General features: G+C 36.2%; 1 protein-coding gene across 7 annotated transcripts in view; it reads right to left on the minus strand.

Moving 5' to 3' along the window:
- Fut8 (fucosyltransferase 8 (alpha (1,6) fucosyltransferase)) overlaps positions 1-14,109 on the minus strand; it is a 154,032-nt gene that overhangs the window by 37,318 nt on the left and 102,605 nt on the right. For all 7 annotated transcript variants that reach the window (XM_013016784.1, XM_013016803.1, XM_013016776.1 and 4 more), the window contains one exon: positions 11,506-11,743. In XM_013016784.1, coding sequence (XP_012872238.1) covers positions 11,506-11,743 — 238 coding nt within the window. The remainder of the gene's footprint in view (positions 1-11,505; positions 11,744-14,109) is intronic.

Genomic DNA, 14,109 nt, shown 5'->3' on the forward strand with positions numbered 1-14,109 from the left:
AGGCCCAAAAGGTCTTGGTTGGGAGCAAGCCTGAGCAAAAAAGTCCATGAGACTCAATCTATAACAGCAAAAAAGCCAAGCTGCAGATGTGGCTTAAGTTGTAGAGAGTCAGCTAAGCAAGTGCAGCAAGTACTGAGGCCCTGAGTTCAAACAACCAGCCCCCACCTTCCCACATCTGCCAAAATACTAGTTACCTACAATACGACCTCATTTAATCAATATAGGAGAGAGTTGACTTCATCTGTGTAATGCCCAATGAAATTGAACTCTTCTACCCAATGCTGACAGGAAAAACTGTGTCCAAATCTCTTTTTTGAGTGGGAATACTTGGTGGAGAGTTGCAAAAAATATGTTGTTTCATATTCTATTTACAAAAGAGATTTTAAAATGACAAAAAAAAGGCCTGGTAGCTATTCACAGGAGGTTAAGATATGAGAACTAAGGTTCAAAGTCAGCCTGCAAAGAAAAGTTCAAGAGACCCTTATCTTCAATTAACCAACAAAACACTGGAAGTGGAAGTGTAGTTCAAGTGCTAGAGTACCAGCCCTCAACTTGAGTTCAACCCCTAGTACTGAGACACATTATACATGTATACATGCACATGCGTGTGCATACGTACATACATGATATCTTAGCTTTCTTTTACCTTCTTTCTTTCTCTTTCTTCTTTCTTTCTTCTTCCTTCCTTTCTCTTTCCTTCCTTTGCTCCCTCCCTCCCTTCCTTCTCTCTAGCTTTTGCTCTAGAAAGAATGAAATAAGAACAATGGCCTTGTAAGCAAATTCTAAAGATTTGTCTTTGTTTCTTATTTGTGATTTCTAGTGCAAAGTAATATTTGATTAATTTAAAGTGAACAGATTAAAATGTAAAACTTGATAACAACATATTGTGCTGTTATCTTTAAAATGCTAGTTTGCCCTTGGTAAGATAATTCCATCAAAATATATCTTTATAGAACCATTTCTTTCTCTGTTATTTTTAGAGAATGACATAGTAAATATAGTGCAAACTGTTTTATAGCCACAACTCATAAAGACTGCATTCAAATGGTCTCAGAATGATTCTTTTCTTCCCTTTCTTTAATCATCTCAGCATATTCTTAATACCTATTGGCAATTCATTTCTATGGAACAGAACACCAAGGAAATTCTTAACAAATGATAAGGCAAATAAATGCATTAATTTACGAGTGTGTTTTAAATGCATCTGTGGCTAATACCATTTGTTACTAAATCACATAAATAATTCTGCTATTAAATAGAGAACAACATGATAATAGGCATATTATAGTAAAACATATTGGTCTTCTTTGTCAAACAGCTGGAACTGATATCAAATATACATTTGGATGTATAATCAATGTCAAACAAAATATGTAAACTAATATAAAACACAGAACCAAAACTGTATTTTATTGTTAATGTATATTCTTCTCAGGCTAAAGGAAATATTCAAAGACGAGATTCCATCAAATGAAAAACATAAATTTCTATATGCCCAGAATAATAGGAAAGACTAATCTTCCCATATAAAGATTAATTAGCTCACTGATTACATATTAATATTAATGATATTCAGAAAAAGAAATAGCTTGAAGCTATTTCCAGATTTTTTAATGTCATGAATATAGGCATAACATTTATTACTCCTATGATAGGTGCAAGTCTGCGTAAACTAAACAATTAGGGAACCTGTGCCTTGTTGGTCTTTAATTTTGATGTTAGAAATATTTTTGAATCAACATGGAATAATTTAACCTTTTCTCTGTTTGAGAATACAATACTTCAAAAATCCAAATACTGGATTAATTATTTAACGGTCATATTTAAAATTGTGCTAGGAGAAAATTTTCCAATGTAGTTGGTTTACATAAATACATATCTCAACAACCACATGTGTGTGCATGGTGTGCTGGGGATTGAAACCAGGCCTTGTACATGCTAATACACTCTGCCCCAGGCCTAACTCCTGCCATCCCAATGTACTATCATGTTTCCTCTCTGCTTCACTTAGGAAGTACAAATCTTTCACAGAGGTATTTAGTATATCTTTGGTACCATTTGTTAAATTGAGTAATAATCCAATCTTGTGCCATTGCCTTAATTCAACTAAAAATTTCCTAATAATTCTAAGGTTTTTTTTGTTTGTTTGTTTTACGGTTGTAGGCTGAACTCTGGGCCTGGGCGCTGTCCCTCAGCTCTTCAGCTCAAGGCTAGCACTCTACTACTTGAGCCACAGTGCCAATTCCAGCATTTTCTGCTTATGTGCTGAGGAATTGAATCCAGGGCCTCATGCATGCGAGGCAAGCACTCTACCACTGAGCCAACTAGTTGACTAGTTTTGACAATATCTGTCCAAAACCACAGTTGCATTGTTTTCCACAATTACTGAAAATGTATTATAAAATTACATGCTGAATTACTATAAGAACCTATTGCAAAATTGTAAGTACTGTAAAAAGTTTTTTCTAATCACAATGAAGAGAGAATACAATATATGGGTTTATTGAAAAAAACATAAGCATTTCATACTTATATCCCTTAAAAATATTTATACCTAAGTACCTTTATCACATTTATCTTTGCTTTACTTGAAAAATGTAATATCACTAGTTTTCAAAACTGATTTTTTAACTGGATGCATTGGCTTACATCTGTAATCCTAGCTACTCAGAAGGCTGGGATCTAGAGAACTGGGGCTTGACAAAGGCTTGGGAAAACAGCAAGGCCCTCATTTCATCCAATAAAATGCTGGGTATGGTTGTGTATACCTACATCCCAGGTACAAGGGGAGCTTAGGATTTTGGTTCACGCTGGGCCCAGGCAAACAGAGACTTTTTTCCAAAAATAATGAAAACAAAAAAGATAATGATATAGCTCAAGTAGTAGAACTCCTTACTAGTAAATGCAAGGCTCTGAGTTCAAATCTAAGTACAAAAGGAAAAACACAAAACTGAATTCGATGGTTTAACTCTTCTACATAATATAGCAAATGAGAAGTAGAAGCAAAAAAAAGTAATGTCCAGGAGTTTTGATATTTTGATACCTACTCTAAGTAAGACATGGCAAGCATATATGCATCTTTATCATCATTGGTCAAGCACTATAAGTGTGGCAAGAATTCCATACCTAAGATTTCTAGTTCAAAATAGCACTTCTAACTTCTGTAGCTGGAATGACTACTCTCTCTCTGTCCCTTGGGATATTGTTTAAAATTTTATAACACCATTAGCCACATTTTCTACCTGGAAATAAGATTTTTTGAATGTTTGCATTTATTTTCTGTTCAGATTGGGAGCTTCTTGAGTACAGGAATTCTAATCATCTATACAAAGGCTGGCAACCTTTTTTTTTTTTTTTAGCAAAAGGCTAGATAGCAAATATTTTATATTTTGTAGGCTTATAAGCGCTTTTAAATGTGGCACTCTTATAAAACTAGGCTATGAAGATAATGGGGGAACAATTATTTGCTGGTCCACTAGCACAGTACTTTATTAGAGGCAACATTTTGATGTCAGACTGGGCTTCTGTATCTTAATAGCTATATTACTTCTGGTAAATTACCCACCTATATAAAATGTGACTAATATAGGTTTATTGTGAATACTAAATGAGATAAAATATGTGAAGTTCTTAGTACTGATACACAGTAAGGCTCACTAAATGTTAGCTGTTGCTATATGATTACTTTCCTAGTCTCTGAACTAAGCAGTATTCAATAAATGTTTAATAAAATGAAGATATTAAAATTTTTATTTGGTGGAGATGGGAAGGTGGCTCAGTGGTAGAGTGCTTGCCTTGCATACATTAGGCCCTGGGTTCGATTCCTCAGTACCACATAAGCAGAAAAAGCCAGAAGTAGCACTGTGGCTCAAGTGATAGAGTACTGGCCTTGAGCTGAAGAGCTGAGGTTCAGTGCTCAGGCCCGGAGTTCAGGCCCCTCGACCAACTAAAAAAAAAGAAAAGAAAAATAAATAAATAAATAAAATGTTTATTCGGGAAGAATGGCTTATTTTATTCCATGAAGTAATTTTTTAAACTTTTTTGAGGTTGAGTATATAGTGTACAGCAAGTGCTCTAAGGTCTAGGGTTGATCCCCATTTCTGCAAAAATAATTAAATTTTTCAGCAAGTGCTCTTAAGTGAGTGTTTTTCACTTAGGTATTTTCAGTTTTTCTGTAAGCATTAGAAATAAAAAAAATCTGATAAGTGCCTTTTAATATTAGGACTTAGGAAGACTTTAATTATTAATTTATTTTTTGTCAATACTGAGGTTCAAACTCAGTTCTTCACATCTGCTTGATAGGCAAGGTGTCTAGTCCTTTTATTCTGCGGGAAATTTCTTAGATAGGGCCTGGCTTCCTGCCCCAGAATGTACCTGGGGATGATCCACCTGTTAGGCTTCTTGGAAGCTAGGAGAACAGGCGCATGCTATGGAGTTCACTGAGACAGGATTCCCCAAACTCAACTGCTTGGGCTGGCCTCCAAATGAGATCCCAACAACCTCAACCTCCTAAGTAAGCAAGGAGTATAGGCTTGAGTGACTGGGACCCTAAATATAAAGTCCTTACATAATAAAATTTATCATAGTAAGACACCATGAAAGTTAATTCTGGTGGGATTTTGTTATAAACAACAAGGCTTTATCTTAAAAACATTTTTCAAATTTTTATGCATATAATCTCATTTAATCCTGATTAGCGAATTAAATCACAACGACCAGGGTAATATTTGATAGATTTTAAAACAAATTAAAGGGCTACGGATACAGTACAATGAAAGAGTACTTATTTAGTGTATTCAAAATATCCACACAAAATGTGGGTGTGTACCCATGCATACACACAAATGAAATTTCAGAAAATACTTTGAAATAGGCAATTTAATTTTTTTTAATGTTGAGTAATTACTGGCCAGTATTATTAGACAATGAAGAAACAAAAAAGAAATATGACAAATGTCTCAAATAATTAATCATCAAAGCGACACATAAACTAATGACAAAAACAAATATGCAGCTGGGCACTGGGAGCTCACACTTATAATCCTTGCCGCTCAGGAGGATGAGATCTGAGGATCCCATGATCTCAGTTCAAAGTCATGCTAGCAAAATTTGAGACTCATATCTCCAATTAGCTAGCAAAAAGGAAGAAGCAAAGCTATGGATCAAGTGGTAGAAGACTGGCCTTGAGCAAAAAAGCCAAGAGCGTAAAGCTCTCATCTTAAGCCATGGAAATGGCATTAAGGAAAAAAAACAAGAAACAAAATAAAAAATGAAAACAAGGTTACCTGAAGGGAAATACTTTAATGAAAACAATACTAAAAGATAAACAGGATTTTGTGAGATCCAGTGGAGGAGAGATATTCTAAAATGAAGAAATTATAATTTCTCATTGTAACAAAAGTACACAGAACTTCCAAGGGATACATTCGTAGGTTGACTAGTAAGAAATGTAGTGCAGGACAGTGAGAAGTACACGTGAAGGGGGTTTACAGACATGTCCTGCTGTACTTGGATTATATGTTGAGATGGGGTCTTGATGACTTTTTGCTGACTGGCCTCAAATCATAATCCTCCCAATCTAAGCCTCTGGAATAGCTGGAATTACTAATGTCAGCTAGTGTACCTAGTTTAAGTATAGTATTTATATGGTATAATATGAGGATGTTTAATAAATATTATGATACTTAATAGCAAGTTCCTGAGGGGCAGAGGCTGGGTTATGCGTATCTTTACATCCCTTTGAACATCTTTCTAAATGCTCAAGTTTTAACTGAATGATTAGAGCACTTCCTTACTTATGGTACTAACTCATATTTGAAATTTTAATAGTAAAATCATAAATGTACCCATTATTTGCATCAGTATATTTCTGGCAGTATTTTCGTGTGTGTGTGTGTGTGTGTGTGTGTGTGCGTGCGTGCGTGCGCACACGCGCATGCGCGCCCACCTGCACGCACATGTGCACCAGCGTGGTATGTGTATGTGTTGGTACTGGGGCTTGAATTCAAGGCCTGTGTTCTTGCTTGGATTTTTGCTTAATGCTGGTGCTCCACCACATGATTAATTTTGTTGATTAATTGAAAATAAGTGTTGGACTTTTCTGTCTGGGCTGGCTTCAAACTACAATCCTCAAATCTCATCTTCCTGAATAGCTAGGATTACTGGTGTGAGCCACTAAGTGCTCAGCTTGGCAGTTTTACTTTCTAAAAAATCAAGTTATACTTCAAAATTGAGCAATAATCATAATAACCCTAACTATAATATTGTATATTTGGTCAAAAGACATAGTACTACGATGCAAATTTCTTTTCCCAGGGAATACAAATGGCATTAAGTTTAAATGCTACTTAACTTTTAATTAAAAAGAAACATCTCTTTACGAGTATATTGAAGCTGGGCACTGGTGGCTCACGCCTGTAATCCTAGCTACTCAGGAGGCTGAGATCTGAGGATCATGGTTCAAAGCCAGCCCGGGCAGGAAAGACTGTGAGACTCCTATCTCCAATAAACCACCAGAAAACCGGAAGTGGTGCTGTAGCTCAAGTGGTAGAGCGCTCACCTTGAGCTGAAGAGCTGAGGGACAGCACCCAGGCCCAGAGTTCAAGCCCCACGACCGACAAAAAAAAAAAAAAAGAGTATATTGAGTATATTTGCCTCAATGTTTAAAACCTGAATAATAATTTAATCAAATCTTTAAGGACACACATATAGCATACAAGACATATCAGTGTTTACAAAAATATTTCCAGTTTCTGAGAATGTTATCAAGACTATGTGCCTCAGATATATCATAGGAAATAAGGGGACCTCACTGACTACTAGCTCTAGCAGTGTTTGATTGGGTCTAAACAGACTTCATGAGATTTTTCAAAAATGTTTCCAATGAAATTGTTCCCACTTCTAACTGACTTTGGTGCTTAGTATGTCTTGCTTCTTCCCAAATCAAATCTTTATCTCTGAACTCATTCTGCCAGAACCTGCTTAAAAAGAGTATATTGTTTAAAAAGATTCATTCTTAGCAACACACTGCTAAAAAAAAAATCTATAATTTAATATAAGCATCTAAGACAGCTTGAAGGGAAATGTTTTGAAATTTGGAATGAGATGTGGGAGATATGTTTTATTTATTTCATTTACTGTGTTTAATGTGCTCTGGTCAAGTGCTTGGCAATGCATAAATAACCCAGAAGTATAGGTCAGAAAATCACACACCTTTTATTTCAAAATAAAATGAGCAATTAAAACTCTCAGGTAGAATGGGGCTTCTGAGCGTCCACCCTTCCCAACTGCAAAGAGGAAAAAACTCAACACCACTGAGAATAAGAAGCCTTGATTAAATCGATGAATGAAGTTTGATGTTCTATTAAATTTTCATTTTATACAATTCTATACCTCTCTAACATTAAATAAAATTGATAGGCCAGGAATATGTACAATGTTACATTGTGGCAATTACAAACTTCTGATTCACTTCCTCCAGGATTATTTCTACCTCAACTTGAGAAGCATTGTGGCACAAATATGAAAATAAGTATGTACAATTGTGTGTAATATGGAGCACAGAAAAAGTATGGAGGAAATTTCAGCTCTTTAATGCCCATATATTCTAGCTATAAAAGACCTCTCACAGGCATTTTTCTATCTCCTTAAATGGGAACTAAAGATAAAGGAAACACTACAGTGCAAAGCAGTTTGAGTTCTTCTGAGGCACCTAGATATTCTAAAACTGTCATTCTAAATTCCTGAAATAAGGGTCTTTCTTGAAACCAGGTGCTGGTGGCACATACCTTTAATCCTAGATACTAAGGAGGCTGAGATCTGAGGATCATGGATTAAAGTCATCCTGGGCAGGAAAGTCCATGAAACTCTTATCTCCAATTAACCATCAAAGAGCTGGAACTGGAGCTGTGGCTCAAGTGTGATAGCTCCAAGCCTCGAATGGAAAAAGCTAAGGAACAGAGCCCAGATCCTAAGTTCAAGTTGGAATACCAGAGCACATGTGTACGTACACACACACACACACACACACACACACACACACACTTAGGTCAGTGACCTCAGAGAAGTACAGGACAGAGATATATGTCTTAGACCTTCAGAGCAGGGACAGCAAGCTTTCCAAACATGTATGGTTGCAACATACTTGTTCCCCACAACAATGCCAGTTTTAAAAATCCCTAATTATATCAAGTCAGCATTACAGGTGAGAGGAGATCTTCCAGCTCTAGAATGTTGGAAAAGAAAACATAGTGAGCAGCACTAGGGTCTCAGAGAAGCACACAGAGCCAGAATGATCAAGAATCTCACTGTGATGAAATGATGGGTTTACTGGGCACAGGGCTTTTCTACTGCCTCCAAGTTATTCTCAGAACTTATTTTTCCTATCTAGATTTCTTTCTTTTTTTTTTTCTATCTAACTTTGTGTGTAACTTTAACATGGAAAAACTATGATATTCTTATCAAGGCCTGATTTTCATTTTAAAGATGTTTCCTATTTTTGAAGATTATAATTTAATAATTATGTTAAATAATGATGTCTATGTTTTACATTTTAAGGACCAAATATATACAATGAAAATAAGTTTTATGAGAAAAATCAAACCATCAATAGCTCTTACTCATTCTCCTTTGTGACTACAACCAAACAAAGATGGACAGGGAGTAAGGCACCCACTACATAAGATCACTGTCTTTTCTTTTCTTGAATTCTTTTCTTTTCTTTTTCTTATACAGCCTGGGGCTTGAACTCAGTGTATGCACTGTCCCTGAGCATTTTTGCTTCAGGCCAGTTAGTGCTCTACCATTTTCAGCCACAGCCACACTTCAAGTTTTCTGGTGGTTAATTGGAGATAGGAATCATGGACTTTCCTGCCAGGGCTGGCTTTGAACTGCGATCCTCAGATCTCAGCCCCCTGAGTAACTTGGATTACAGGTGTGAGCCACCAGCACCTGGCTCATTAAGATTGTTTTTGTTGTTGCTGTTTTTTGGAGGCTAAACTCTCTGGTTCAAAAGCTAAAGTTAACTGATGAAGTTCAGAAAACTAAAAATAACAGCCCAGCATCCTTTCTTCTTCCTCCCATCATCTAGAGAGACATATTGATGTTCTAAATTCCTAGAATAAAAATATTTCTTGCTAGGTGCTGGTGGCTTATGTCTGTTAATCCTAGTTACTCAGAAGGCTGAGATCCAAAGACTGAAATTTGAAGCCAGCCTGGACAGGAAAGTGTGTGAAACTCTTATCTCCAATTAATTATCATTCTTTTAAAAAAGCCAAAGTGGAGGTTGGTTCAAGTGGTAAAGCAGTAGCCTTGAACATAAAAGCTCAGGGACAGCACCTAAGTCCTAAGTTCAAGCCCCAAAACTAGCGTGCGCGCACACGCGCGCACACACACACACACACACACACAGAGTTGTGAACCATAAATGGGAAAGCATACCTTAAGAAACTTCATGGAAGTTGAATCAGACTAAAGTCCTTATACACTTAAAATAATGCTTGTTTAGGTCTGTACAAGAGACTTAAAGTCATATGTGCATTTAAGTTTCCACTAATCAGAAGCTGAACAATTACTGTAAAGAATTACAGTAGCCTATCTAACAGGTGATTTTTAATCACCTTATTGCTTAATATTAGTTTGTCCATCAGTGGTACCTGAGATTGGTCACTATTTAAAGGTATAAGTGGAAAATTTATATGATAGTAGACACAGAATCTTTATAAACATTAGTTTCATCCTATTTACTGTATAATTTAATATGTGCTCTGGATTTTTTTTTTGCTATGGATTTTCCTTGTGACTTGAGATAGTTGCTTGAATTTAATAATGCATTGATAACACCAGGAAGTAGCTGAAAGCAATATGACTTCTTATCAATTGGCGTTGGAACAAAAACAACAGCTTTGCTATCTAAATAAAAACTAACTGGGTTTGGTGAGAAAAAATTTCCACAATCATGAAAATGGAAATCCTGAAAGAGAAACTTGTTCTTAAAAGTATTTGTAAGCACTCAATATTCAAAATTTACAATGATCTGCTGCTAATTTTCCTAACAACTTCACGCTCTCTTGCTTCTTTCATCATGTCATGCACACAGACTAAAAATTCTACTGGGACTGGGAAGGTGGCTCAGTGGTAAAGCGCTTGCCTTGCATACCTGAGGCCCTGGATTCGATTCCCCAGCACCACATAAGCAAAAAGAAAAAAGCCAGAAGTGGCTCTGTGGCTCAAGTGGTAGAGTACTAGCCTTGAGCTGAAGAGCTGAGGGACAGCGTCCAGGCCCAGAGTTCAGGCCCCACGACTGGACCCCTTCCCCCCCCCCAAAAAAAAAGAAAAAAAATCTTCTACTATGTCCTGACAGGCTGTCTCCAAGTTACATTTTAGGTCTGTTTAAAAAAAAAAAATAATGTCTCCAAAAGAACCTCAAATAGTTATTCACCATGTGGTTTGGAGTATTCTTCACTTGTCCCCACCACATTTTGATTGTTCATTCTCTTTGCCTCTAAACTGCCCCTTAAAAGAGACTACGTTTGTGTGCTTTATGTAAGAGTCAAAGGCATGGAAGTAGTACAACATCTGCCTCGCAACCATGAGGGCCTGAATTCCAGTCCCAGCTCTGAAATTAAAAGGCGGTCCAGGTTCTGGGTGTGGTGGTGCATTCTTATAATCCCAGCATGCAGGAGGCTGAAGCTAGATGCTAAAAATGTCAGGACAACTGGGATTACATAGTGAGACTCTCAAAAAAGAAGGTGGTATAGTAGTACCTACCTGCACCACCACCACCACCACCACCACTATTATTACTACTGCAACTCATGGGTAGGTAGAGGTAGGAGGAAGCATTGTTTGAGGTAGCTATCTGAAAAACTAAAGCAAAAAGCGATGGGGGTGGAGTTCACAGGTAGAACACTTGCTTAACAAGCATAAGGCTGAGTTAAATCCTCAGTACTAGAAAAAAAAAGGCAAAGCAAAAGGAAAAGGAAAAGACGGAGGAAGGGAGGAAAAAAGGGAAGGAGGAAGGAAAAGAGAGTGGAAGGTCAATGTCTGAAAACTTTGTCTACTTTTATACAATAATTATGATGGCAAATGAGTTTAATAATAAAAATGAGCATCCTATAAAGTAAAAGCTGTATCATTATCATCATCATTAAAAGTCTAGATTTTACTCCTTGAAGTAAAAGTCAATTTCCTAAACCACAATTAAAAATAAACATCAGAAATGAAATAGATCATAAAATACATTTTAATTTACTTTTTCAGATAGTGTGGTACTGTAATCTTCTTGCCTCAGCCTCCAAATTGCTGGGATTATAAGCATGCACCATCATATGTGGCCATAAAACATGCTTTTGATTAGAAAACACTTGTTTTCTTTGTAAATTTTATTTGGGTAATGGATAGCATTCATGGATCCAGAAGAAAAGGTGCTTATGATCCAAAAAACTATATTTAGAAATCTGATACTTTGATCATACAAAAAAATCGACATGCTGCACTGCTCCTTACCTGACCAGTGTCCTGTGGTGATGCCAGTTCTGTCTGTGCATGTCTCACTTACAGGTCTAAACACAGTCTCCCATCCACCAGTAGCATAGCGCCAATTCTGGGATTCCAGGATGAGTGTCCGCTGGGTGCCATATGCAATCATAAAGCAGTAAACTACATGATGGAGTTGACAACCATAGCCACAGCCTTTGTTGATGTTACATACCAGCTTCTTGGCTTTGCTGCAGTCCTTGGGATTCTGTCAGAGAAAATAACAAGCGAAAATGAAAATAAAGTTGTTCAGAGACATTAACACGTCTTTAGATGTCATGAGTATCAAAAATGATGTAAGCAGGAACTGGTCCCACATAATTCTTCTTAAGCCAAGAATTCAGTTTTAAGGATTAGATCCAATAAAAATTTTATGTAAAATGACAACTTCTTTGTAGGGTGATGGAAGCCAAAAAGGACAATTACTTAGAAAATATCACTAAATAAATAAAAAACAAAGCAGTTATATTAAAAATACTTTCTTAGAGCTGGGTGCCAATGGCTCACGCCTGTAATCCTAGCTACTTAAGAGACTGAGATTTGAGGATCACGGTTCAAAGCCAGTCTGGGCAGGAAAGTAGTCCATGAAACTCTTGTCTCCAATTAACCAGCAGAAAACCAGAAGTGGCACTGTGGTAGAGCATTCACCTTGAGCTGAAGAGCTGAGGGACAGTGCCCAGGCCCAGAGTTCAAGCCCCACTACTGGCCAAAAAAAAAAAAAAAAAAAACTTCCTTAAAAATAATAAAAATAGCTAGGTGCTTGTGGTTCATGCCTGTAATCCTTGCTACTCAGAGGCTGAGATCTGATGATCATGGTTCAAAGTCAGCCCAGGCAGAAAAGTCTGTTATACTCTTACCTACAATTAACTACCAAAAAAGACAGAAGTGGAGCAGTGGCGCTAAAGACCAGCATTCTACCACTTGAGCCACAGAGCCACTTCTGGCTTTTTCTGCTTATGTGGTTCTGAGGAATCAAACCCAGGACCTCATGCATGCAAGGCAAGCACTCTACCACTGGGCCACCTTCCCAGTCCTATATATATGTATTATAATTCAAAAATTTTTAATGTGTTCCTACTTTTCTGTAACTGAGAACATATAAGTGTGATTACATAACCCTAACTCAAAGTTACAAACATACTTAATGGTGGAAGTAAAAATCATTCATTTCCAGCACCACTTCAGATTCTGAACTTACTTTCTGTAATAAAACTAAAGAAGTTGTAATTTATCTTTTAATTTATCTCCAGAGTTCTACGTGCTACAAACAAAACCTACTTTTTCATTATGAAGTAAAAGACACTCAGTAAAGACATTGTTGAATTCAACAACTGTAAAACATTAGTCATAGAGTTTCTTTTTAAAACAAACACAATGCTTACTACCAGCAATTTTTATAACTGAATACATAATATGTTTTATACTATCTTGATATTGATTTGAATTTTTAATTGGGAGGTCCATTTTTCTATTTCTATACATTGCCATAAAAATGGTTGGCTGATATGAGAATTTCTTTTATCCCAATGGTAAAGTTTCAATTCTGCTCTAATTTGTGTGAGTTATTACTAAACATCCTTAGGCATTTTAGTTCCTCATATAACAAGTTGTTTTGACAAGCATTCTTTAGTCTGAGTGTTCCAAGCTTTTTTTTTTCTGCAAGCAAAGAGAGGATGGTGCCTCTAGGAACAGAATCTATTTTCCTCATACAGCAAGAGGCAAGGTAATTACTTCTTAATTTATATGAGCCTTGAATAAAGCATTCAACAAACTTCAAATCTAAATCTATATTCTAGGGATATCATCTGTTCTCTTCAGTAGAGTTCACCTTACAAAAGCTAAGATGGTAGGCTATGAAGCCATTCTGAAAGAAAAGCTGAAAAAGGAAAATACATTCAAGTACCTCCAAAAGAGATAGCTTTTATACTCAAATGTATCAGAGCAAGCTGGTCTTTTGTAGATCAAAGAACCAACACGAACCTTAAGAAGAGTTAGACCTCTTATATATTCAAGAGATTTAGTCAATATTGTTTCTACAATAAAGCACAAATTACTTATCCTTTTTCATTTGAGACTATAAATTCTTATAGTAATATTTTTCATTTGAGACTCTGGCAGACTCATACAGTAATAATCCCATCTTGTTGTTTCAGCCACAAAAGATTAGGAAAAGGAAAGTATATAAGAATGGGAAAATCTGTATCATAACAACAAAGATCCTGGAAGCAAATGATGCTCTCAAACTGATCCACAGCTTTATCCAAAGTTTATCAAGGGTGTAGATACAAACATTTGTCAACTTTTCATGATTTGTAACAAAAGCACTTGAATATTTCCAGAATTCATTATGAATAAAAAGTCTACATATTCTTCAATAACCTTTTTCTTTTGAACACTTTTTAGATGTACTGAATCACTGTAAAAATAGTACAGACTGCTACTATATGCCCATTTCCCTTATTATTACCTCATACCTTGATCCTTTGTCTTAAAAAAAGAAATGAGGGATCATAATTATTGGAATAGCTGATCTTTACTTTGGAAACTATAGATCTTTTATTTAAAAGAAGACTT

This window comes from Dipodomys ordii, unplaced genomic scaffold (genome assembly GCF_000151885.1).
Source record: "Dipodomys ordii isolate 6190 unplaced genomic scaffold, Dord_2.0 Scaffold2, whole genome shotgun sequence".
In the NCBI taxonomy this organism is placed as follows: Eukaryota; Metazoa; Chordata; class Mammalia; order Rodentia; family Heteromyidae; genus Dipodomys; species Dipodomys ordii.